Source organism: Schistocerca nitens, chromosome 8 (genome assembly GCF_023898315.1).
Source record: "Schistocerca nitens isolate TAMUIC-IGC-003100 chromosome 8, iqSchNite1.1, whole genome shotgun sequence".
Lineage (NCBI taxonomy): Eukaryota > Metazoa > Arthropoda > Insecta > Orthoptera > Acrididae > Schistocerca > Schistocerca nitens.
Genome location: NC_064621.1, coordinates 38,750,477 through 38,777,406, shown reverse-complemented (window position 1 = coordinate 38,777,406; position 26,930 = coordinate 38,750,477). Strand labels below are relative to the sequence as shown.

General features: G+C 43.3%; 1 protein-coding gene across 1 annotated transcript; it reads left to right on the top strand.

Moving 5' to 3' along the window:
• The first annotated feature begins 852 nt into the window (after positions 1–852).
• LOC126198856 (leucine-rich repeat neuronal protein 2-like) lies at positions 853–23,186 on the top strand. Its single transcript, XM_049935445.1, has 3 exons — positions 853–936; positions 6,528–6,874; positions 21,774–23,186. Exons 2-3 carry the CDS (start codon positions 6,540–6,542, stop codon positions 22,297–22,299), a joined length of 861 nt encoding a protein of 286 aa, XP_049791402.1. The 5' UTR covers positions 853–936; positions 6,528–6,539; the 3' UTR covers positions 22,300–23,186.
• Positions 23,187–26,930: the final 3,744 nt, after the last annotated feature.

The window sequence follows — 26,930 nt, the reverse complement described above, 5'->3', positions numbered from 1 at the left end:
GCACTTGATGAAATGGGCCTAAAGCAGAGGATCTCCCCAGCATTTCTAAACAACAGGTCCCTAAGATGAGTTTCAGTCAAGAGGAGTTCTATTTTCAGGAAGTATTATTTTGTTTTCAGGACATTTTAGCCTCAAAGGAGAGACTAAGCTGACGAAAGGTTTGGAATAATCGAGAGGACTAAGTCTTCGAAATTGGGCTTTATTGGTTTATTTGGGGGAGGGGACTTTCGTAATTGGGCTTTATTGAAAAGTATTTATTTCATGAGCTCTTGGCCTCGAACAGATTTTTAAGCTTTAACAGAATTTAATCGTATAGTTTTGCATAATAAACCAATCCTTTTAATTTCTAAGAGGGTCAGCGTCAGTAAGACGTTTACGTTCATTCAGAAAGTCGTTAATTTCATTTTGAGGCACAGCTTGGCACGAAGATTGTCTGTTTTGCCTCCGTTTAGGATGCCAAACCATTACAATAACAAAGACATCGTGCAACTTAACACGTGGAGTGGGTTTGTGAAGGCCTACAGAGCTAGATAATAACCTAGGCGCAGAAAGCCACTTTGGCGATCGAAAGGCTTCGCTAAGGACAGCATGGAGGTCCTTCAAAAGAAAACCTGGATGGTCGTTAAGCTGCTGCCGATCTCGCTATCACTCTTATTCCGATGCGTCGTCTGATGGTAACACGTTATCAACAGGCGAGATACTTCAAAAAGTTTCTGCCATTTTGTTTTCTCTTTTATCTTCTACGAACGAGCGGATTTCGGTGATCTTCGACTCAGTTCGTTGTCGTACGACTGATAGTACTATCTGAGGAGGAACGACCTATAAAACAGTACCCAAGGTGGGGTTCTTATCCTCTGCTCCGATACTTCGCGATACGTGCTGCTGAGTCCTTCAAAGACCGCTGCTGCTAAGTATCAGAAGTTTTGGAGAATTTGGGTAAGTAATTTTTTTGCCCTTTAGTATTTCATTATGTTGATGCTTCAGGATCAAGTCAGTTTTCGATTTTAAACGTTTTGCAGGAACAAATTACGTACCGTAATAGGTTCGTCGCAAGAAGCTCCTCCTGATACACTTGTCATCCGTTTCGATGGTTCTCTTTCATTCTTTTGCATGTAAATGAAAAACAAAAAAGCAAAAATTACCTGGCATGTGTCAGCTGGAACAACATCCATTCGGATGAACAATCTTCCAGCCAGTACGAAATGTCTCAGATACTAAATTAATTAGCCAAGCTACTGTCAAATGAGAAAAACTGTATCTATTTTTGTCCTGCTAAGTGAATTACTACAACCACACGGAACCTTGAATGGTGAAAATGCTTTTCTGAGGCACTCCTCCATGGAGTGACGTTCTTATCTTTTTCTGATGTTATCTCGTTCCTGACGTTATAGCGTAGCGTCTTAGATCACATGCTTAAAAAATGTAAAATTAATGCTCATAGTTTTCTTTTACTTTCGCGTGCATAGTCAGTGAATCAGACACAACTTGCATACCTTCGAAAGCCATCTGTTCTGTCCAATGTTTCATATTAAAACTGTTCAGAAAAACTGTTTCTCGCACTCTTCTCCTATTCTCATATTTTCTTTCAGAACGTTTTCAAAATTTGCCTTAGCCTCCCTATCTCTAAAAAGAAAGTTAATTTCAGAAAGAATGATAGAAATTTATAAAAAAAGTATTACATATGGGCTGTGGCGCAGTTTGTTTCCCGACGGCGGACAACGTCTGTTGATGAGGTGGGGTGAGCTCACACACATATTGACCTGAGTTAGCCTCTTGGGCTAGTTTATTATTGCAATGATATTGTCGCTATGAGCAAGATGTTATATTTAAGATATTCCGGATATTCGTTTTACTGACGTCGATCAAACGAATGACTCACTGTGGTACGTGTTATCATTTTTACGCAGAAACTTTACGGCGCTCATCATCACATAGTCTCATCACAAAATGGCGGACGCGTGACCTCAAAATATTATTGTCTAACTCATCACGTAATTTGTATAGTCCCTTTTCGATCTTTTTATTTTCATTCGTTGTGTATTAGGTGGGAAATATGCACTTTGCTTATTTTCATTTGCTTTCTGAATGGGAAAAAGATTAGCATTCTCTCAGTCGTATGGAATTTAAATTACTGTAAGTATATTGTTATACATTTGGTGTTCCTCTTTCGGATGCAACGACGAACAAATTTTGTGTTTCGAAACACGCTAAGGCGGTACATATAGTTACCAGTGCAAGAAGCACGATTCTTTTAAATCCTGTCCGATACTCTGGAATGTTTGCCCTTGGGCTCATTTATACTGCACGCTAATCTTGGAGGAAATTGTTGCCATTGAAAGCTGAATGGTAAGTTAGCTGAATTGATTGGAAGTAATGGTACGATTGCTTACAAGCGTTTTCCGTTTCCAGTTAATATTTCCTCTTCTAGGACATCTTTCTCTAACTTAGTTCACCATTGTATCAATGGATGAAAACATTTTTTGCCCATTAAAGCCCATTAAAAATATTCTATGTTAGCTGAACTGTTTGTTGTGTGCATTCCAGTCAACAATGACAAAAGTTTTCTCTAAATGGTTCAAATGGCTCTGAGCACTATGGGACTTAACATCTATGGTCATCAGTCCCCTAGAACTTAGAACTACTTAAACCGAACTAACCTAAGGACATCACACAACTCCCAGCCATCACGAGGCAGAGAAAATCCCTGACCCCGCCGGGAATCGAACCCGGGAAGCCGGGCGTGGGAAGCGAGAACGCTACCGCACGACCACGAGATGCGGGCTTTTTTCTAAATGGATAAATGCTTTAAACACAGGTTTAACCTTTCTTTTAAGATACGCCGTAGGGCCAGTACTGTCTTGGGTGTTCGTATATTTCTCCGGGATTCAAAGTTATCTTCCCTAAACTCGACTTCTACCACTTTTCCAGTATTCTGTAAATATATTTACGACGATAAGTGAAATATCCAGAGGAGGGAACGAAACGAGTTGAGAACGGATGCAATGTTTTTCAATGACTGCTATGTTTTTTAAATGATTACAATATCAGGTTAAATTTACAAATAACTTCGCAGTATGGGCCCACTTATCAGCACGACTTTGCACCCCGTCTGGCCTGGGGCATGCACTGATCCGGTTGGGAAGAGAATCATAAAGCAGTTGTATACACACTAGAGGCAAGATTGGCGACAACTGTTGAAACAGGTCTTTGATATCCTGGACCACTGTCTTAGGAAAGAGCTAGCGTCCGAAGAAAGTGAGCTGCGAAACAGTCTGCGAGTACCATGGGATCAGTGCAGAGGTTACCAACAACAAGGATGCCAGGAACCACCGTCGGTGGTGGAAGACCGCAAATGCAGCGGAGTTTAGTCAATGTATCGGACGATGGGATGTGGGACAGGATATTTCGGATGTTTTGATTCCAATACTCCTGGTTTCTTTTCTTTATTAAAAACTGCACTTTAACCGGGAGTCTCTCGAACGCAATTAAAATTATCCATTGAAGGGTGGCGCTTGTGTCGTTGAAGAGCCCTGCATTGTTCCCTGGCTACCACGGCAGCAGCCGTCGTTGGGATGAGCCGGAGGAGTCTGGCTCTGTTGAGTGTATCAGCACCGAAACATTTAGACACGAAACACAAGCTCGGAATGGTTCAAGGATGTAGAAGTGGACTGTGCCCTTCCAAAGGAAACATCCCGGTATTTGGCGGAAGCGCTATTGGGAAATCACGGAAAATGTAAATCTGGACGGTCCGACGCAGATTCGAAGCGACGTCCTCCGAAACGCGGGCGCAGTGTGCTAACCACTGCGCCACCTCGTCGGTTTGTCGTCCGAGATGGACCCACACATGTTCTATTGTGGACAGATCTGTCGATCTCTCTGACCACAGAATTAACACCCCGCAGACAGTTGATAAAGACATGTGCCGCCTGTGGTCGAGCACTGTGCTCTTGAAAAACGTCACCGCCGTACTATCACTACAGAGGAGACACATGAGTCACTACCAACTGTAGCCTGAAGTCATACGCGGTGTCTCACGCCAGGACTTGCGCAACTGAGCGTCCCAAAAGCAATGGAAGAATGGGATCCTGCTCAGGTCGCCGCCACACCCGCCAACGATGGTCATTCGGGGTAGTGAAGAAACACGATTCAACGCTGAACACAATTCATCAGCAATCCATGCTTCCCTGTCGCGGCGCCACACCAAACACAGCCGTCTGTGTCGTGGTGTTAACTACAGCCTACACATGGGGAGGTCATTGTGCGTTGGAGGGAGTCCATTACTTGTTCGCAGATGACAAGCGCAAATGTGGGTGGGTGGACAATACGGTGAACCCTCATTGTGGTGGCCACACGTGGTCTGCCAGAACCTTGAGGACGAGTATACCTGTCGTCACATTTCCATACTGTCCAACATCGGGCCATTGTCACATCGTAAAGCCCCATAAATCTGGATGTTGCATGATTCGACTAGCCAGGCAAAGGGGGACCCAAAATGATGCTTCTTTGAAACTCTGTCAGGTGCTGATAAGGCTGTCTCACACGCATACGAGGAATCTCCGTGTCCTTGACAGCGAACTCGCAACATCTGACGCTGTTCACACCCCCCCGCCCCCACCTACCTACGCTACCAGTCCCGGTAACAAACACTAAACAGGACCAAGATTAATGCACTCTGGTGGGCGTTCTACCTGTCGCAGGAATTGCAACTCCGATCACTTACATCGCCGCCAGTGATATGTGCTTATGCAAAGTTACAGTGGCATCGTATACTTCTTTCCTCGCGGTGCTTCTTCTTTTTTTTTTTTTTTTTTTTTGTCAGGCTGTGTAATTCATGTTAGAATTCTGCTAGCATTACTAACTAAAGTGATAGTTCAATTATAGCTCACATCTGTCAGCAATTTCCTTCTTTGTAATTGGATTTATTACATTTTTTAAACTCTGTGTGTATTTCTGCTGCCTCATACAACTTCAGCTGGAGGATCTGTGTGATGGGTGGATCTCCCGAGGAGTTTAGTAATGTCTAGGTGATGTCGTCTACTCCTGGGGTGTTTTTCGACTGATATCTTTCACTGCAATACAGATTCTTCTCGCAGTATCATTCTCGTAGCTCACCTTCATCTCCTTCCTCATTTTTGCCTGTAATGTTGCCTTTCTTTCCCTTCTACATATTAGTTCCTTATTTAAGCTTACCTTCATTACTTAGTAGCGGTTAACTGTCAGAGCTCGTGATATTCATACAGCTGAATCTCTTTTGTAGAAAGGGGCTCTTTAATTTTCCTATAGGCGACATTTGTCTATGATCCAGTTATGCATATTTCACAATCCTTGCTTTTCTCGTTTATCCATTGCTGCATTGCCATTTTGCATTTCCTGTCAGTCTCAATTCTAAACTTCTTTAGTTGCTGTTCCCTGCTTTAGTTTCCGCATCTTCACATTTTTTCCTTTCGGCAATTATTTTCAATATTTCATGCGTTATCCACGGGTTTGTGCTGTGATTTGTGGGTTTTGCCAATTTCATTCCCAGCTGCCTTCAGTGTTTCATCTCTCAGAACTATTGTGCTCATGACCACCGTTTCAGCCAATAGTTGCCTAACGCTGCCTTTGAAACCTCAACCTCCTCTGTTACTTTCAGCTTAGCCAGATACCGTCTCCTTAATTACCTGCAGTTTTACAGTTTGTTCAGTTTTAATACGCAGTTCATAACCATTTAGTTATGGTCAGAGTGCGCAGATGTATATGTAATATTTTGTAGATGTAATACTTTAGACCATTATGCAGATATAAATCAGAATTAAAAAAAAAATTAATTATATTATGTACTGGGTGATCAAAAAGTCAGTATAAATTTGAAAACTTAATAAACCACGGAATAATGTAGATAGAGAGGTGTAAATTGACACACATGCTTGGAATGACATGGGGTTTTATTAGAACAAAAAAAAAAGCACCTCATAATGCTAGACACGTGAAAGATCCACTTTCGTCATGCTTGGCCTCCCAGGTCCCCAGACCTCAGTCTGTGCAGTTATTGACTTTGGGGTTACCTGAAGTCGCAGTGTATCGTGATCGACCGACGTCTCTAGGGATGCTGAAGGACAACATCCGACGCCAGTGTCTCACCATAACTCCGGACATGCTTTACAGTGCTGTTCACAACATTATTCCTCGACTACAGCTATTGTTGAGGAATGATGGTGGACATATTGAGCATTTCCTGTAAAGAACATCATGTTTGCTTTGTCTTTCTTTGTTATGCTAATTATTGCTATTCTGATCAGATGAAGCGCCATCTGTCGGACATTTTTTGAATGTTTGTAGTTTTTTTTGGTTCTAATAAAACGCCATGTCATTCCAAGCATGTGTGTCAATTTGTACCTCTCTATCTACATTGTTCCGTGATTTAGTCAGTTTTCAAATTTATACTGAGTTTTTGATCACCCGGTATATTCCACTGTTATTGGGGAATTTGTAGACCATGCATCCCATGAAAATCACTGTATTTCTCTGACACTCTCATTTGTTCACAGAACAAGACAAAGATGTTCGGAAAGCTAGCCGTACTGTCTCTGTGCGTACCGGCTTGCACGACAGCGGAGATGGCGTGCGAGTGGTACCCTTCGGCGGACTACCAGGACGTGGGACAGCAGTGCTCCGGTATGGCGGTGACTGAGGTGCCGCGGTTGCTGCCCAGCGGCCTCCAGCTGCTGCTCCTCACCAACACGGCAGTCTCGTCTCTGGACAGCTCCAGCTTCCGGGGCCGCGTCCCGCCCAAGGTGACGACCCTGAAGGTGACCGGGGGCGCGCTGACCAGCGTCGGCGCGCACGCCTTCTGCGCCCTGCCGGCGCTCACCCTCCTCGACTTGTCACGCAACCAGTGAGTACTTTCGCCCGTGAGCACTTCCGTCACTGCACCGTTTGCTTGACTTTCCTGAATCCACTCCCAGTACTCCTCAAACGTGGTAAAAGCCTTCGGTTTCCAACCTGCCATATTTATTGAAATAGTTTTAAAAATTTTCTTTCTAACCTTACTTAACCTGAAAGTAACGAAGAGTTTAGGTCGTGACAGTTTTGTTCAGTAGCTAAACGTAATGCTGTTGAACACGTCCACGAACTCAGACGGCCATAGACACGGGTTCCCAGGTAGATGCCGTGTATCTTGACTTCCGCAAGGCGTTCGATACGGTTCCCCACAGTCGTTTAATGAACAAAGTAAGAGCATATGGACTATCAGACCAATTGTGTGATTGGATTGAAGAGTTCCTAGATAACAGAACGCAGCGTTCCTAGATAACAGAACGCAGCATGTCATTCTCAATGGAGAGAAGTCTTCCGAAGTAAGAGTGATTTCAGGTGTGCCGCAGGGGAGCGTCGCAGAACCGTTACTATTCACAATATACATAAATGACCTTCTGCAAAACATCGGAAGTTCACTGAGGCTTTTTGCAGATGATGCTGTGGTATATCGAGAGGTTGTAACAATGGAAAATTGTAACGAAATGAAGGAGGATCTGCAGCGAATTGACGCATGGTGCAGAGAATGGCAATTGAATCTCAATGTAGACAAGTGTAATGTGCTGCGAATACATAGAAAGATAGATCCCTTATCATTTAGCTACAAAATAGCAGGTCAGCAACTGGAAGCAGTTAAGTCCATAAATTATCTGTGAGTACGCATTAGGAGTGATTTAAAATGGAATGATCATATAAAGTTAATCGTCGTTAAAGCAGATGCTAGACTGAGATTCATTGGAAGAATCCTAAGGAAATGCAATCCGAAAAGAAAGGAAGTAGGTTACAGTACGCTTGTTCGCCCACTGCTTGAATACTGCTCAGCAGTGTGGGATCTATACCAGATAGGGTTGATAGAAGAGATAGAGAAGATCCAACGGAGAGCAGCGCGCTTCGTTACAGGATCATTTAGTAATCTCGAAATCTTTACGGAGATGATAGATAAACTCCAGTGGAAGACTCTGCAGGAGAGACGCTCAGTAGCTCGGTACGGGATTTTGTTGAAGTTTCGAGAACATACCTTCACCGAAGAGTCAAGCAGTATATTGCTCCCTCCTACGTATATCTCGCGAAGAGACCATGAGGATAAAATCAGAGAGATTAGAGCCCACACAGAAGCATACCGACAATCCTTCTTTCCACGAACAATACGAGACTGGAATAGAAGGGAGAACCGATAGAGGTACTCAAGGTACCCTCCGCTACACACCGTCAGGTGGCTTGCGGAGTGTGGATGTAGATGTAGATGTAATGAGGTGAGAAAGTAAAAAAAAGCACTCCGTCTTCAGGCCACAAGTGGCCCATCGGGACCATCCGACCGCCGTGTCATCCTCACGGATGAGGATGCGGATAGGAGGGGCGTGTGGTCAGCACACCGCTCTCCCGGTCGTTATGATGGTTTTCTTTGACCGGAGCCGCCACTATTCGGTCGAGTAGCTCCTCAGTTGGCATCACGAGGCTGAGTGCACCACGAAAAATGGCAACAGCACATGGCGACAGCACATGGCGACCCGGATGGTCACCCATCCAAGTGCCGACCACTCGCGACAGCGCTTAACTTCGGTGATATGACGGGAACCGGTGTATCCACTGCGGCAAGGCCGTTGCCTGAGAAAGTAATTACATTAAATACCCGACATTAGTGATACAAATAATTGTGCACAACGATACTGTAATACGTGCAGCCAAGGTTTTACAGATATTCACTACTGCAGTATCTGTAGCCGACAGAACCGATGTCACCAAAATTGTTGCTAGTGCGTTGACGCACTTAGGTCCTTGCAGAGTAACGGCTGATTTAAAAATGAGGGAACTAATTTATTCTGCTTATTTCCGATCACTACTGACTTGGAGTAGAAATATTCTGAAAATTCGACCAGTACTGATTTTTAAGAAAACTTCTCTTAAGTTCGCTGAACTTTGATACTTTTCCACAGCATTTATCCATATCTTCTATCTTTTTACTCGAAATATATTTGTAAAGCGGTTGCAGCACAAAGACTTTAAACAGTCTTTACAAAAAACTTATAGCATTGACAACAATTTGGATGGAAATCAAACACATGGATTGGATTCGATAACTGACGACAAAATGTGCAATACTTCGCTTGAAATACAGTCACGATCAGCTTCTTCATCACACTTTGATTCGTTACTCAAATTGTAAAACAAAATCACTGTTCACTTATGGTGACAAATGCTACATTTCAGTAAATGAATCGAGTTTAAGAAGAAATTGAAAAATTTTAAGTTGTCCAGCTTCTTCTAGATGATTAAGTATTACACTCAAATGGATTACAAAGATCGTATGAAATGCCTTAATATTCTTCTAAATTTTAGATGTAACTAATCCGTACAATAATTTTTAGGACACAATATGTCACTTTTTAAGTTATGCTATAGTGTAGTGCATAAACGAGGTAAAAGCCCTTGTACTGTCCAGACTTTCCTCTCAGTGCAATTTACTCGCGAATGCATGCCAGTCTAACACTCAAAAGCTGTTGCATGTTGTATTTGCTATAAACTGCATTAATAATTAACTTTTAGTAAAAGCAATAAACGTTTGGGCTTACTTACACTAAAACAAACATAGAAAAGTTGGCAAGAAACATATTACTTTGAAGAATCTGCTACTTCCATAGATATAGAATAGCCTGATATTTATGTCGATATGAAGACTTTAACATTTATCATAGCAGAATAATTTCCTACATGCTCATGAGAATTTAGGTATTCACACAACATACTTTGTAACTTCTCATGCAGGTAACAGAAGTCCTCTGTCCTTGAATGTCAATAAAAAGACAAATTCAAGAAACAGTGCGTTATGGAATAGATTTTTATTTTTATAGAAACAAAGAACATACGGAAATTACATGGTGAGGTTAAGTGACAGTTCACGTCTAACAGATTCTTAGTGATAACGAAAAATATCATTAAGCAGTAAATGTGTGGGGAGGAGACCATGAATTCAATCTTACCTTGTTTGCGTAATATTTTTGCTGCTTACTTTTGCTGAATTAGTGAGTGAGTTCGTTATTTACTGTATCTGCATTGTCTCTGGAGTTAATTTTACAAGAAGGCAAAGACAAAACCACTCAAAACGGACTAACATTCCGATAGTCAACCCAGGACAGTACGAAAGACTTTTGTGTTTACGCATCCCGAAGTGAGCTTCCTCTTCCTTTTGTAAATTTATTCACCGTTTAACACTGTCGTCCATTTAGAGTCGATAGGATTTCACACGTAGTCATGACACCTGAGAAGTTAAGTTGAGAACCTATATTACAGGGATGCAAATACCAAGGGAGGTAACTTAGCTTATAGTGGAAAGAAACTCCGAGTTGCCACATACTGATATGTACAACCACCAAATTGATGCAAGAAGTCAGACTCGAAAACTACAGACCATCTTCGCTATCTTAATGAAATTGTTTTCTTTCCCAGATCGGACATTAAACTAAATTAGTCCAGTAAGTACGAAACTAAAGAAGTTACCTCTCCTCTCTACTTGTGTATTGAAATCAACAGAAATTTGATTTGAAAATCTAAAGAGTTACCAAATATAAAATCAATTTATATACCAAGAGGTGCTATTTTGTGTAGTAATGACATTCCTGAAAAATGCGATTTTTTACAATATTCAAGTTGTCTGTAAAACTGAATACACCTGGCAGCATGTAGTAATGCATTGTAGAGGGTGAATCACGAGGTTTTCCCCCTGTTGCTGGAGGTTGTGCTTAGGTTATTTGGAACAAAAAATGTAAATACAGTACTGCGATCAGATCCATAGTTAAGGAGCTACAACAGAGTTCCGAAACTTGCCACGGTGTACGGATCGCTACGCTTGTGTTCGCAGGACACACGATCAGTCAGGTAGACAAGTGCAGCGAGTGGTACGTTTTCATAACAACCACATTGTTGATACTGCAGTCATTGTTTACTGTTATTGTCTCCTGTGTACAGTAAACTTTGCGATCCCGTGCAAGTTTTCATCACAGGAGTGTGGAGAGACTGCGTACATTTTGGGCTTCTGTGATGGTAATACGAAAGCTGCTGTAGCCGAATATCGCCATCGGTATACTGCATATAATCGTAGGATTCCGAGTACCAAAACATTTAGTGGAACATATCGAACATTGCCAGAAGTTGGTACTCTTCCCAGTATTCGTATTTAGTCTGAAAGACATCGTGACGTTCAAGAAGAGGAAAACATTCTTAATTCGGTAGAGCGTAGTCCTCGTTCAAGTACAAGACGCCAAATAGCTACGCGACTGAACGTTTCACAATCTGAGCTATGTAGGATTCTTCATGAGAATTGACTGTATCCTTTTCATGTGCAGAAAGTTCACCATTTAGAGCCACATGATTGTGCCAAACGTTTGCACTTTCGTAACTGGTTAAATGGAAATCGGCAGGTCTGTCGCTTCCTAATGTTCAGTGATGATGGTTCAAATGGTTCAAATGGCTCTGAGTACTATGCGACTTAACTTCTGAGGTCATCAGTCGCCTAGAACTTAGAACTAATTAAACCTAACTAACATAAGGACATCACACACATCCATGCCCGAGGCAGGATTCGAACCTGCGACCGTAGCGGCCACGCGGTTCTAGACTGTAGCGCCTTTAACCGCTTGGCCACACTGGCCGGCTTCAGTGATGAAGCAACATTTACAAGAGATGGCATCGACAACATGCATAACATGCATGTGTGGGCAGACGAAAATCCCCGTGCCTCGGTAGAATCTCAGTTTCAACGCAGATACAGTGTCAATGTCTGGTGTGGTGTTGTTTGTGACCAGTTACTTGGACCGTTTATTCTCCCGGCAATTTTAAAAGGTCAGATGCACGGTAACTTTTTACAAGAAGACTTATCGCAACTTCTTGAAGATGTTCTTCTGGAAACAAGATGCGACATGTACGTTCAACATGACGGGACGCTTGCACACTTCCACCATGTAGTAACAGCCTATCTTAATCAGCAATTCCTACACCGATGGATAGGTCGCGGGGGCCCTGTCAACTGGCCTGCCAGATCCCCAGATCTGGGGGTGGATGGCAGACCTCGTCTACGAAGTGAAGGTGGAAACACGAGAAGAATTGATATAACCCATTTTCGATGCCGCAGCGTCAATAAGGAACGAGCATGTGAAATTACGAAATGCTGCTCGCGCGGCTCACTCCAGTGCGAGACTTTCCTTCAGATCCAGGGAGGAAATTTTCAACATTTGCTTTTAATCCACTCTGAATGCAAGATACTGCTACAAATTGTTTAAATTAATTATTATGTGCATTTTTATAGTAAAATCCTACAATAAAAGCTTCTTCTGTCATTTTCCTGAGTTTTTCAGTTACTGCAGCTCCTTAATTACGGATCTGATCCCATTACTTGATTTAAATTTTTTGTTCCAAATAACCTAAGGAATACCCTCCAGAAATCTGGGGAAAACCTCGTGACTCACCCTGTATACTATATCGGTGAAATATACACCTGAAGCCCACTATCAGTCAGAGATGACGTAGAGTAAGATTTCTTGTGGCACTTTTGATGTTTTCTCGTTAAATCTTGCCACCCAGAAACTAGCTGCTACTCGTATACACCGCATGCAAGACGTGTAGATGATGGTTCAGAACCAATGATTTTGGGACTGTTGTACGTTCGCAATCACGAGCAGTGAAGGAAGTCTTACCATTTTGTGAATCACTTACATTATTCAACATCTAATGAAATAAATGTACACATTATATACATGCACATAGCTGTCAGTTTGCGTGTATGTGGGTATGTTCGTGTGTGAATGGGAAAACCGAATGTAATGTCGTTTCCTTACATTCAATTCAAACAAATAATTAGTGATTCAAATAATTAATTAGTGATGTAAACACGTTCATTACCAAAACTCTTTTGCATCTAATGTGCAAAGTTTAATGCCAGATCTAAAAAAAATCAGTTGGTTTTTGAGCAAAGTATCTGGAGGTGGCATTTTGGACATCATACACATTTTCACATTATTTTGCCTCTTAGCAAATGTTGTAGCGATCGGGATAAATGGAAACCCGATAGCGCAATATCGGGCTAGTATGGTGGGTGAAGTAATAGCTACCAGGTAATTTGGTCGTGGGTTCGTCTTGCGCAGTGAGGTCTTGCTTTACGGTGTTGCAGAATAACGTCTTCTTTTTTTTTATAGCCACGTCAGTTCAGAGTAGAAACTCAAGTTTTTGAAGATTATCTCCATCGCCTTCGTCAGGAGCAACTGACTGTCAAAATGCCGCTGTGGTGTCCTTACGTAGCCCATAGGCCCATAGACAGCTTCTGATTGGTCGGTAATTACGTAATACTATCGCACGTGGTGCGAATGTCTGCGCTGGCGGCGTCACAGCCCCAGTAGTATCGTAAACATTGCGACGAATATCTCTGCCTCCTCTTTGCATCGCGAGCTGGCTTCCATGCACCACTAAGATTACATCCGCTGTCACGGTTGAAGTTCTTTTCGCACATTGTCATTCCTGCCACCTTTATAATTACTGAATCCCTGTATGTAGGAGCCTGGGACAAAGCTTTTGTTTCGTCGAACCGTATCTTGTAAATACTACCATAATTACTGATGTAAAATAGTTTGGGATTAACATGTGTGACTGAGAAACCATAAAAAAATGACACCACGACATTTACTGTAAGCATCTTAACCTCCCGTTGCTATTTTCTATAATTTTAACCAATTTTCTCTGAACTCCCACACCTCCGTTCTAAGACTGAAAGCGTTATTTTAATCTTTTAATCATTATTTCTGAGGATCTTTTTTATTTCAAAATATACTGATAAATGCACAGTATGGTATTTTAAGAAATACGCCCGTATCCCAACTAAAAAAATCCCGCGAAGCAACAGAGTAATTGTGATGGCACTATTATAAACCTGTGCTTCAATACAACTTCCTCTCGCACAACCATAGGAGAGGAATGCACTTTCGTTTAAAAACGCAATCCAAGAACTGCTGCCTGACTGTGTAGGACTCGGTGCCCAACATTCTGCCGTCCAGCCGCCCCTGCTTCCCTTGTGACCTGTCTCAAAGCGGTTTCGGGCGCCGCTTCGCACCGTAGCCTTCGTGCTGCTGGTAATCAGCCCAGCTACTAGTGGTACAATCACCCTTCACGGGTGTGCCGCCGGATGACGTTGTGCAAATCCCACAATATTTCCTCGGAGCAACTGTCCAACATCATCAGGTGGTCGCATATCGACGCCGCTGAAGATTGCGCAGGCGCGGGAACCACGCATGCGCAAAAATTTGCAGATAGATGGCGCCAGACTCAAACGCCCTCTGCCGGGAAACGCAGAGCGGCCGTTCTGCGCGTGCGCTAACGCTGTGTTTACTAACATGCTGCCAAAGTTATGACGAGTCTATTATCGTAAGCTCTTTGCTTTTTCGTCGTGATTTAACAGCAGCCAATGCAAGGTTCCAGGCTGTACTCAACTGAATTCCCGCATCCCTGTTGATAAGGTTATCAGCTGTACGGATATGTATTGCTTCCTTAATGACGCAGTCCCAGAAAGAGGAAGCTGGGGATAAAACTTCCGTCTTTTCGTAAATCATGTGATGTCCCGTGTTCAGACAGTGTTCTGCAATTGCCGACTTCTCCGGTTGGCGTAGGCGTGTATGACGCTGGTGTTCATCGCAGCGTTCTTGTACTGTGCGACATGTCTGACCTATATATGCCGCCCCACACTGACAAGGAATCTTGTACACACCACGTTTCCTAAGACCGAGATCATCCTTAACCGAACCTAACAGGTTCCTCAATTTTTCAGATGGACGGAAAATACACTTGATGTCATATCTTTCGAGGACTCTTCCGATTCTTGACGACATGGCACCAAAGTTCGGCAAGAAGGCCAAGGTGGTGGGTTTCTTCGTATCTTCATTCTGCTCCATAGATTGAACTCGCTTGGGCCTGAATGCATTACGTATCTGTTTCTCAGAATAACCGTTTTGACGGAAGACTGTCTTCAAATGTTGCATCTCACTCGGCAGGCTTTCAGAGTCAGATACCACACGCGCTCTATGATCTAGCGTACGTAATGCACTACCACATTGTGCTCGATGATGGCACCTTGTGGCCTGCAAATATAGATCTGTATCCGTTGGCTTGTGGTATACGCTGTGTCCCAAGGTTCCATCTGCTTTCCTTCGTACCAAAACATCAAGAAAAGGTAAAGTGCCATCTTTTTCCACTTCCGTAGTGAAGTTAATATTAGGATGGAGCGAACTGAAATGTTGAAGAAGCGTAGGTAGAGCATCCAGTCCGTGTGGTCACACCACAAACGCATCGTCAAAATACCGCAGAAAACAAGAGGGTTTGAGAGTGGCTGACTGTACTGCTTTATCTTCAAAGTCCTCCATAAAATAATTGGCCACCACAGGAGAAAATGGGCTCCCCATGGCGACACCGTCCACTTGTTCAAAATATTGGTCTTGAAATAAGAAGTATGTTGAAGTAAACACATGGAGAGGATCAGATTTCCTGTAAAACATGTCTGAGTGGCGGTTTTCGTCAGACCAAGCGTATGCCTGTAACTTACGGTACTGCGGTTGGCGTAATTTTGGGCTTAACGCCAAAACCCAACATCATCCCTCGATATGCTATGACTTTCGTTCGAGCTACAAAATGAAAGCTTTCATCACATCCACAATTGAAATGCTTTCAAACGACGTATGTAAATGACAATAGTAATGATTTCTTATTTGGTAATAATAATAATTATTGTAATATTACAGGTACGTTATTAATGTAATAATTTTAAAGCCATTCCAAAGAAGTCTCACCCTCTTCTCGATTCGCGCTCCTCTAACCTCGTGTTCACTTGAATCGTCTGTAGAATGAGAATATATAGGGGTATGTTACAGCTGACAGTAAGTAAGATAATACTAGTTTCTGTTCATACCAGGGAGTAGGTAAATAAGAAGAGTTGAAACCAATGTACAGTATTTCTTACAGTAATGAGGTCATGAGATTTGACAACAGGAAACTATAATAACAACAGTGTGGAATCTAGCTTATCTTTATCTGTAGCAGTCCTTGCTTTTCTGTCTTGCTATTAGATGTGGCCGACATTCTCGCAAACTGTATCGCAGTTGCAGCAGAGCTTCGAGCAGTGCAGGTCTATTTTTCAGTAGTTTCAGGAGTAGGCAAGACACCCACTTCTGTATTTTCATGCGATATAGGTCAGAGTAACGTTGGGCGCTGGTGACTGAAGCATAGTGGTTCCAACCAGCCGCCAGGCGATCCTTTAACATCGTCAAAACCCAGTACTCGGGATTCTCATTTTTACCCAGTCAGTGCTGTATCTTGTTGTATACTCGGAGAATATGCTGACAAGCAGTATCCTCAGTTTCTTGCAGGGAAGCGATGTTGGTAGTTGTTCTGTTGCCAGTCTGATGCATCTTCTGTATCTGAGGCGGCTCAGAGACTTTTTCGGTTACATGACCATGCAACTTGATGAGGAATCCTTCAGCACTCTCTACTATGGTCTCCCTTTCCACATTAGAATCCTTAAATGTTTGTGTCGTGGGTTGGCAGGAGAGCCAACACCGTGATTATTAGAGGAAGCCGAAAGGCACGCGTTTTAGCTCACGCAGGCTGGCGTGAGGTCTGTAACATGACAAGGAAATTAGAATTTAGAAAAACGATCGTAGCTGGTGGAATACTTAACTTTAATCCATAAATGGTGAACGTCGCTCTTGACTGTACATTATTCACAATATCAATAGTAACTGAACATGGCGCCTTGCTAGGTCGTAGCAAATGACGTAGCTGAAGGCTATGCTAACTATCGTCTCGGCAAATGAGAGCGTATTTTGTCAGTGAAGCATCGCTAGCAAAGTCGGTTGTACAACTGGGGCGAGTGCTAGGAAGTCTCTCTAGACCTGCCGTGTGGCGGCGCTCGGCCTGCAATCACTGCTAGGTCGTAGCAAGTCAGTGAACCATCGCTAGCAAAGTCGGCTGAACAACTGGGGCGAGTGTTACTGGAGTCTCTCTAGACTAGACCTGCCGTGTGGCGGTCTGCAATCACTGATAGTGGCGACACGCGGGTCCGACGTATACTAACGGACCGCGGCCGATTTAAAGGCTACCACCTAGCAAGTGTGGTATCTGGCGGTGACATCACAGTTTGCATGTCACCGCCTCTGACTGCATGCGAGAATAGGGTATTCTCGCGAACAGGGTGACGAATTCCCTGAGGAGAGTGAACCTGATGTGGGATTTTCCTTCTCCTTGGCTTCACCATTACTACAAGACTGATTGAGGCCTGTTAGAATGATGAGAAGGTCCTCGTTTCCCCCCAAAACTATGACGATTGAATGTGGTGGAGGCGGGTGGAGGTGGGGGTGTGAGCGGCTGAATATATGGCGGTGTTGATAATAAGGCTGTTAGCAGTTTCCGCTGCTTGCTTGGAAGCTATTCCTGATTTGGCCAATTTGTACATTAACACGTGTTCTTCGAATCAGAGAGGAATTTTTCCAGAGTGACACTGGGTACCATCGTTTCGTTAAAGATTATTTCTATATAGCCTCGTCCGGAGGATCTTCTCGCTCACTCGTTCTCCTTGGTGCTGGTGCTCAAGACAACTAACAAACACTACAACAGATCTTGAACTGTATGTTGACTGGATGAAAGGGATGTAGCTGTCTCAGATATCCGAAAATGACTGCTCACTGTGTTAAACAGTTCGTCGGGATAGGCATCCTCCATCGGGAGTGGGAGATCAATGCCATCTCACAAACATCTCACTACTCCACCACCGCAGGCATCAACTACCAACCATTCCAATAAGATCGTGACAGTACTGGAGGATGAAATTCGGCAACGGAAGCGCAACAAAACGCTGCGACGAACGTCCTGAGTTGACCTGTTTCCTCAGCTTTGAAATCGCTCGAAGTTCAACACGCACCACCCGCCGTACAGTTGGTCTGACGAAAAACGTCTCGCAGACCTTTTTTGTATGAAATTTAACGCTCCTTATTTTCATAAATAGTCAGCTTTGGCGAAAATTGCGGCGTTTTCTAGTTATAAGCGAAAAGTAAAAAAAAAGAAAATTTAAAAACTCCAAATCTTCTTTACATTTTTGACCAATTTCTGGGCCGAACTTTAGTGGGACTTTCAAAATTCAAATTCATCACCTACGAAAGAACATATAGAAAGCTTGCCAAAAAGACCTCTACGAAACTTGCCGCTATTTCACCTTTCTGGGCAACATTTGTGTGGACTATAGTGCATAGGATAGGAAGTATTAGAAAAACGCACTTTATTTAAAAACATACTAAAAACCATGCTCTAACGAGTCCACACGACCATCACTCGACCGTCTGGCTGGCGGTGTGTTGGTCTCCGTGTTCTGGGCGTTCACGCAGCAATCACTTTCTTAAACAAAAGTGTTTCCTCTGGAAAGATCGGAGGGGAGAAATTACTTTAAAGCGTAGTTTTTTCTTTGTGTTATGAGTGAATTTTTTTACGAGTCTACTCTAGGAGCCTTACACTCGCATCACACATTGTTAGTGCAGGGTACATTTTTGTTGCACTGCGGAATTGTTTTACTCAGGTTGTAGGCGTATTTGTCAATATACTGAGTTACTAATTTATCGGTGTATTTTGTTAAAAGTAATGCACTACTGAAATGGTTAAAAGTTTAAAGTCAGTTTTTTTTTCTTTTACATACACCTATTGAACGTGGGCATGGGTATTTTAAGAAAATCGGTACGATTGTGGTACGAGTGCTTACAGTAAATGTCTTGGTGCCATTTTCTTGTAGTATTTCATTCACACTCTGTAACGTCAAAGAGCCTTACCTCAGTAATTACGCTATAAGTTTTCGTTCGAAGACCGTACACTTAAAAACTGGTCTGGCTATCAGACAAACTCGCCGTGAGCTTTTAGGCAATCATCCCACTGATACACCAGCTTGAGGATACCCGTTTGGTAAAACACAGTGTCGTGCTACGTGAAGAAGTCCGTAACTGCCTGCTTCATATCCTTTTCCATGAGGAATCATCGATCCTTCAAAGAGGAGGGATGAGGACTATAGGGCCGGTGTTCGAGTGTCCCCAACTTGAGTTGGCATACCTTCTGCATAACAATATTTGCGATAGGGGGCGTGCCTTACCATGTCTTTTTGGCCCATGGGAGCGCTGCCTTATTATCTGTTCCAGGACGGCATGCGTTGAGGATGGAGACGGGTCTCATGAGTGACCATGGTATCCTAGAATAAAGGATCCTCTGTTTCCGAAACCAGCACTGATGCACTGCTCACCTGTACCTTGCCATCCAAGGTCACCTGGCCTCGCTCCACTGGTTTTCTCTGTCGTAGGTGATCCCAAATGAGTGTACAGCAGGCCTATTGATACTGTTGAACAACTGAAGCAGAGAATTGTACACCTTGCCAAAATTTGTCTAACGTTACTGAGGTCTTTGAAAGAATTCATACGTTACTGTAGAGACGGCTGCACTGCTGCATCCAAATGGTAGAGAAACACGTGGAGGGCCTCCTTAAACACCTAAGAGTGCAGAGTAACTTGTTACGTGTAATGTGCCTAGGATGTATTGCATTTCTTGTTATGGTAGGCCATGGGCTAATTTTGAACTCGATTGGATGGGCATTTAATGAACAAGTCCACGTTTCAAATACACGGGAATTCTGTTTTGGAGAGTTGAGGTTCAAACATGTGTCCGCTCATTGTGTTTCAAGTTTCTTATAGTTTCCCTCAATTACATGAGGCATGTGCTGAGATGGTTTCTTAAACATAGTCCCGGTCAATTTCCTGCTCCATCCCTTCCATGCCGCGTCCGTGTTCAGTCTCTAGATACCCCGATGTTGATGGCGTATTCAGCACTAATCGTTACTTATTTAGCATGAAAATCAAAGCGCAAACCGGCAAGCCAAAGAGATGAATTACACGATCAAATTACAGGCGTAGAAAAAAGCCCTGGGAAAATACCATTGAGAAAACGGGATAGTTCCGTATTATATGTTCTAAGACGTAGTTTAATTAGACCGCAGAAGTGACAGTTGCACTTAAGAACCGTAGGCAGAGACGTAAACGAAACTTGAAATACTGCCTGCAAGACACTTGGTGTAACAAATATGAGAGCTCGGGGCGGAACGGGATACTTGATCTTTAACAATTTCTTTAAAATAAGGGAACACAAGCAAACACTTCTTAAAGTGATAAAAAAACTCCTTGTAGTGTAACCTAATTTACCTTATTTTAAAATCACTTAAAACAATACGTTTTGCATTTTTTACAATTTTTCAAAGAAAGTTTTGCATATTTCCCGTTCCGCCCCACCCACGGGGCAGAATGGGGTAAGGGTACTTTTTGTTAAGTTATTGCATAAACGTTGAATTTGAATGACGAATATCGTATTAAACTATGTTAAAATGGTGTGTAACAGGCAATTCAGACTAAGGAATGTGTAATTTAAACAATTAAAAAGTCATTCTTCAAAATAAGAAAATATTTTAATGTCATTCTGAAAAATGTAAAGTGCTTAATAACCATCAAACCACTAACCACTAGCCCTTTCGACAATAGTCACAAATCAGTATTTCCTCTTCATCTTCACTGTCTATGCCAGCACATGAATTGTGTGCCCACTCTGGCATGCGTCACAGCCCTCATTAGAAACGGAGTAGAAGTCCCCACAGTAGAGACACGCAGCATCCTTTCTCTCTCTCTCTGATTCTCTCTTCTCCATCATCTTCTTCATTTTTCTTAAGGTCTCTGATGTCCTCTGCTTTGGTTTTTTTGGGTGTACAGTTTGATATTTTTGCCTAAAGTTGCATTGCACCTGACGTCTCTGTCCTGACATTGTTCATATTTGTGCACCCTCCGCCTTCCTGTAGGCCTACTTTACGTGCGACAGCATTCTGCAGTTCCTTCTTATAAGGATAATCTGTAAATACGACGGTTTTTCCTTTTCGTGTTGTAGTCCGCCGAGTATTTTGACAGATCAGTGGGATTGGAATGACAGCTTCGGGGAATATCTGGAAAGCTGAGTTGTTCGGCGAACATAGCTGGTTGGGAGAGTCTGGCATCCATGAACATCGAGGCTGGGTTTGCTTTCTACTTGCATCAAAATATGACGGGGCAGAACGGGACACCATCCCATTCTGCCCCGTCCCGTTCCGCCCCAAGAGTACTTTTGAGTTTAACAACTTTCATAGAGTGTAATAACTGACGTATTTAAACGTATTAAATATCTAAAGTATAACAAATGCCATGCAAGTTAAGGGAATGTGTCATTTTAGGGTATACAATTAACAGTTAACAGCTTACGTAGCGTTGAAATTCACCAAAAATTAGGACAACTCAAGCGGTAACGTGAAGGACAACAATTCACTTAGATCTCGCACTTCAAATTAAATCTGAATGGCTGCCCTCACTTCCCTTCCATTCGGAGAAATAGTTACATGCCCATACAATAGGTTGCAACACTGTCCAGTCTACAAAAGAGCAATTTCCCATTATGCCCCGCTATCCCGTTCTGCCCCAGTTCCCCTACTCAGAGGAGAGAGAAAGAGGTCAGAAATAACATAGAAGCTGCTGTTAATCCTCTATCTTCACCTCCTATTTGAACCTGTTCAATTATTCTTAGCAGATACATCGTTATGCAGGATTCAACTATGTCGATTTTGTTTTATTCGTCTTCCAAATGCTTTGAAACGTATCACCGCAAGGATCAACTAATTTTTCTCATGTTTCTTGTTTCAGGTTGAAATTGCTGGACAGTCTGAGCGTCAGTTGCAACAAATTTTTAAGAACTGTAGTCCTGGTGGATAATCCCAACCTCCAGCAGTTTCCGCGAATGGTCAGCTCTTCAGTGGAAGAACTGTACCTGGACAACTGTAACCTTGCGAGCATCGACGTTGGGATCGTCGAAGGGATGCCATCCCTCAAGGTTCTCTCTCTGATTGGTAATCGACGTCTCCACTGCCCGTCCGTGAAAACTCAGTTTAACGTGGTTCGGCCCGATCTCCGGGTCGACTGCGAAGATTCTGCTTCGGATCTCCCTTCCTCTATCTTTCTTGATGACCATAAAGCCACTCCAGAAGAATCGCTCAACGAATCAGATACCACTGGCGGTGAAGAAAGCACTTCAGAAACATCACACAATGAATCCAATGAACCAGATTCCGCAGTCGAGAACAAGGAAAACTATGACACTGCAAATGCTGCGTCCAGTATTCTACCATCATTTGCAACCATTGCTGTTATAGCTATCGTCATAATTATTTGAGTTTTATGATGCTTCACTATTGTTCCGGAAACAAAAATAATTCGAATCCCGCGGTTCCGACCCAGGTGCTCTGGAGGTTTCTCTAGATCATCAGGCTAATGCTGGACTGGATGTCCCCTGCTAACTATTCCCCACCCCACTCCAAAATTAATGTAGTACTTGACTAAAAACAGTAAATTTCTAGAACAGCCCGCAGAACTCTAAGGAGGAGGGAATGAAAGTAGAGAAAGAAAGCTATTGCACAATTAAATCATGGTTCTTCAGGATCTTTAAACTAGTTACAACTCGAAATTGTCATGATATTAGTAATTTTTGAAACCAGTTTAAGTACTAATCCGGTAAACTATACCAAGCTACTTTTTTAAATTTTCGTTTATTCTCATACAACAGTATTCGAACCTTTTCAGGTTCCGACATGTATCTCACATGTTATCATCCAAAGACGAGCCTGAAAAGCTTTATACATTGCTACCTTCATATTCAGTGCATAGTCACGGATTCTAGAAAACCTGTAAAGAATAAGCTTATTCGTGTAGGACCCGACGGAACTAACGTTTTAGAATTTAATCAGTTATGAAAATTTCTCTTTCTTATCGAGTGTATACGGAACAGACATTTTGGAAATATACCCATCACTCCTCGATGCCAATCAGAGAGAACGAGAACCATACTCTTACGAAAAATACAAAACAAGCAGATAACCAAAAAAAGAAAGAAAGAAATTAGCAGCAGCCTGTCTTTCGAGGACTCGGCAGAGATATGTCGCGAAGTATCGAAACAAAGTGACACTCATGGAGTCAAGGCAGCAGGCCTAAGTGTATGAAGTAGGTTGATAAAATGATACCAACGCATCGACACCTTTTTCGGCAGGCGTAAGTATCTTTTTTTTCATTTCTACGTACTAACATAGATCTGTTATTAATAAACGTTTAAAGGCAATTCTGAGTCAAGTCATCATACATTGTGAATTAAATAAAGCCATTTGTAGCAAACAATTTGCTTTGTACGCTTGGGCGCGTACCCGTACATACCCAGATGCGCTACAGGCTGTTTTCTCGACTTCACAATCTACTAACCTTGTCCTATCAGACTGCTAGTGAAAAGTCTGGACATTGAAGTAAAAACCGACAAGTATTTCACAGTTCGCTTCGTGTAGCTGGCCCTGTTAATTGCAACAGCAGTGCACGCCAAACTCTTGGTTTTTCTACAGACGAATAACCCTGTTCGATCATCCGCGGACGTCCGTAGCAGCACTCGCCGTCGGCCTAGCCATACACTGAAAATAGCAGCACAAAAAGCCGTGCGCATTACGAAAGACGTTCATTTTAGTGAGGGCATTTTTGCCTCTTATAAACACAAAACATCCGGAGAAGAAAGAAAACGTGCATGCTACGTTTTACTCTTAAAGATGTTTGATATGAGACAGTTTGATAAAATACAAAATCATGAGGTTGTGTTAGTAATAGATGAAAATGAAGAAATCAGATGTTTATTTAAAATTCTCGCTAAAAACATGAAGAATATAGTTCGCTTCTACAGTTGGTAAGACTTCCATGTCGCATCTAATTTCGCTCTCGCATCGTGGGCCGCTAGCATAGGCGCGACCACTGTACGCAGGAGGCGGTACTCAGCGTGGGCCCACACGAGTGCTTCTTGACCGAGCAAGCTGCCGAGTCAAGTATCAAGTGACTGCCTGCCGGCCGGTATACACCGATCAGCCGAGACATTATGACCACTGCCCACCGCGACGCTGCGGTCACGTGACGCGGTAACAAAAGAGTGTAAGCGGAGCAGACACGGACGGCGGATCACCCTAGCCAACATATGGGCTTCAAAAGGGGAAACCACTGAGATATCGACTTTGACTAAGTACAGAATATTATTACACAAAGTCTGTGAACGAGTATCTCGAAAACGGCGATGCTGGTCGAATGTTCACGTGCTACTGTCGTGAGCATCCACGGAAAGAGGTAGAAGGACAGCGAAACTACCAATAGGCGCTAAATAGCTGCATGTCGACGACTCTTCACAGAACGTGGGGTTCTGAGACTTGTGTGCTCTGTAAAGTAGGATAGATGTTGATCGGTGGCATTTCTGCCGAAAGAGCGTGTTGCTGGTGCACGCACAAGTGTTTCGGAGCACACAGTTCATCGTACAATATTGAACATGGAGCCAGAATGAGATTTTCACTCTGCAGCGATGTGTGCGCTGATATGGAACTTCCTGGCAGATTAAAACTGTGTGCCGGACCGAGACTCGAACTCGGGACCTTTGCCTTTCGCGGGCAAGTGCTCTACCATCTGAGCTACCGAAGCACGACTCACGCCCGGTACTCACAGCTTTACTTCTGCCAGTACCTCGTCTCCTACCTTCCAAACTTTACAGAAGCTCTCCTGCCAACCATGCAGAACTAGCACTCCTGAAAGAAAGGATATTGCGGAGACACGGCTTAGCCACGGCCTGGGGGATGTTTCCAGAATGAGATTTTCACTCTGCAGCGGAGTGTGCACTGATATGAAACTTCCTGGCAAATTAAAACTATGCCGGACTGAGACTCGAACTCGACACCTTTGCCTTTCGCGGGCAAGTGCTCTACCAACACGACTCACGCCCCGTCCTCACAGCTTTACTTCTACCAGTATATCAGCGCACACTCCGCTACAGAGTGAAAATCTCATTCTGAAAACATCCTCCAGGCTGTGGCTAAGCCATGTCTCCGCAATATCCTTTATTTGAGGAGTGCTAGTTGTGCATGGTTCGCAGGAGAGCTTCTGTAAAGTTTGGAAGGTAGGAGACGAGATACTGGCAGAAGTAAAGCTGTGAGGACGGGGCCTGAGTCGTGCTTGGGTAGCTCAGTTGGTAGAGCACTTGCCCGCGAAAGGTAAAGGTTCCGAGTTCGAGCCTCGGTCCGGCACACAGTTTTAATCTGCCAGGAAGTTTCATTGAACATGGAGCTCCGCAACATGTCACCCCTACGTGTTCCCATGTTGACCCAACGAAATCGTCAGTTGTGGTTGCAATAGGCCCGGGACCATCGGAGTTCCAACGTCGATCAATGGAAGCGTGTCGTCTTTTCGGGTGAACGACACTTCTGCTACACTAGGTCGATGCTCGTCGCCACAAACGCCGCCATCGAGGTGAATGGCAGCTCCAGACGTGCAGCGCGCCACGGACGCAGGCTGGTGGGAGCAGTATCGTGCTATAGGAGACATTCTCCTGCGCTTGCATGGGTCCTGTGGTAGTAATCTAAGACTAGCTGACAGCTGCGAACCACCTGCATTGCTTCATGGCTCATGCCTCCTCGACGGCGCTTTCATCTTTCAGCAGTATAATTGCCTGTGTCTCGGAGCCAGAACCGTTCTGCAGTCGTTTGACGAGCGTTAGAGTGAACTCACACTGATTTCTCGGCAACCAAATTCGCCTGGTGTAAATCCGTGAATCCTATGAAACCCATCTGGGTCGCTATCGGGCACCATCACCGCATACGCAAATCACCGGCCCGTTATTTACGCGAATCACATGGCCTGTGCGTAGACATCCCATATCTCCACAAAACTACCAAGAAACGTCGGATCCCTGATACGCAGAGTCAATGGTGTATTTCGTTATACAGATAAACAAAGAAACTATCAAGCAGGTGGTCATAATGTTTTCGCTCGTTTGTGTCGGGTGAAACTGTGGTGCACTATCCAGAGAACACGTTACGAATACTTTGAATTAATTACCAAATCTACATCCCTCCACTTTAACATCTCATACTCAGAGAAACTAATGTCGTCGGCGTCTCTCTGCTGACGCCTGACTTAACCTCTCATGTGTTGCCATTGTTTACACTGCCTGGCACTCGTAGATGACAAAAAAATTTCCTGCAGTTGCTGCTGGACCGGGTGACACACAGTGTCACGACGTGTAGGTAATTCCACGACGCATCTTATCATAGTCGGTACTTAGTGCCCAAATGTTTCCGTGACAAGATGAAGGAAGAAACAAATTTTGTAATGAAGGCTGAAACATGCGTAACCCACAATCTGGTCATTTTCCGCATATGAGTCTTACAAAAAGTAGTCAGCTTTTCTTAAACAGGTAATAGGAAACAAACAGAAAAATAGTGGAATTATGTGAATGCACTTAAAAATTGTCAAGGACTGGACGGGGTTTCGATCTAAACGTACATCACAGTCTATCACTGGGGTACTCGTGATCTTGATCGCCTTCGATGGACCCTCATTTTCGTTGTCTGCTGTTGTATTTCAGTTTCTTAGCATCTGAATTTGTGCCCTTACACTTGTCAATCACTTGTCTCTGTAAGACTGTCAAAAATTTATCACAAGGACGTTTATTTCTTGTTCAGTTAATACTACTTCTTTCTTTCAGTATCGAGAATCAATACATGATGTGGACTCACCGCTGAGCGACATACACCTCAGAATAATGGGACTCTGGTGTTACCCGAAACACGAGGAACACGAATTCTTTTTGTTTCCTCGCCGCCGATGATGTACGATGAAATGAGAAGATGACGCAAAAACTGGAAAATGACACAAGGAACTCAAGATCAATAACTTAATGAACTGAGAAACAAATACAGTACATATGACAAATAAAGTGTCTATAAATGTTGAAAATCTCAG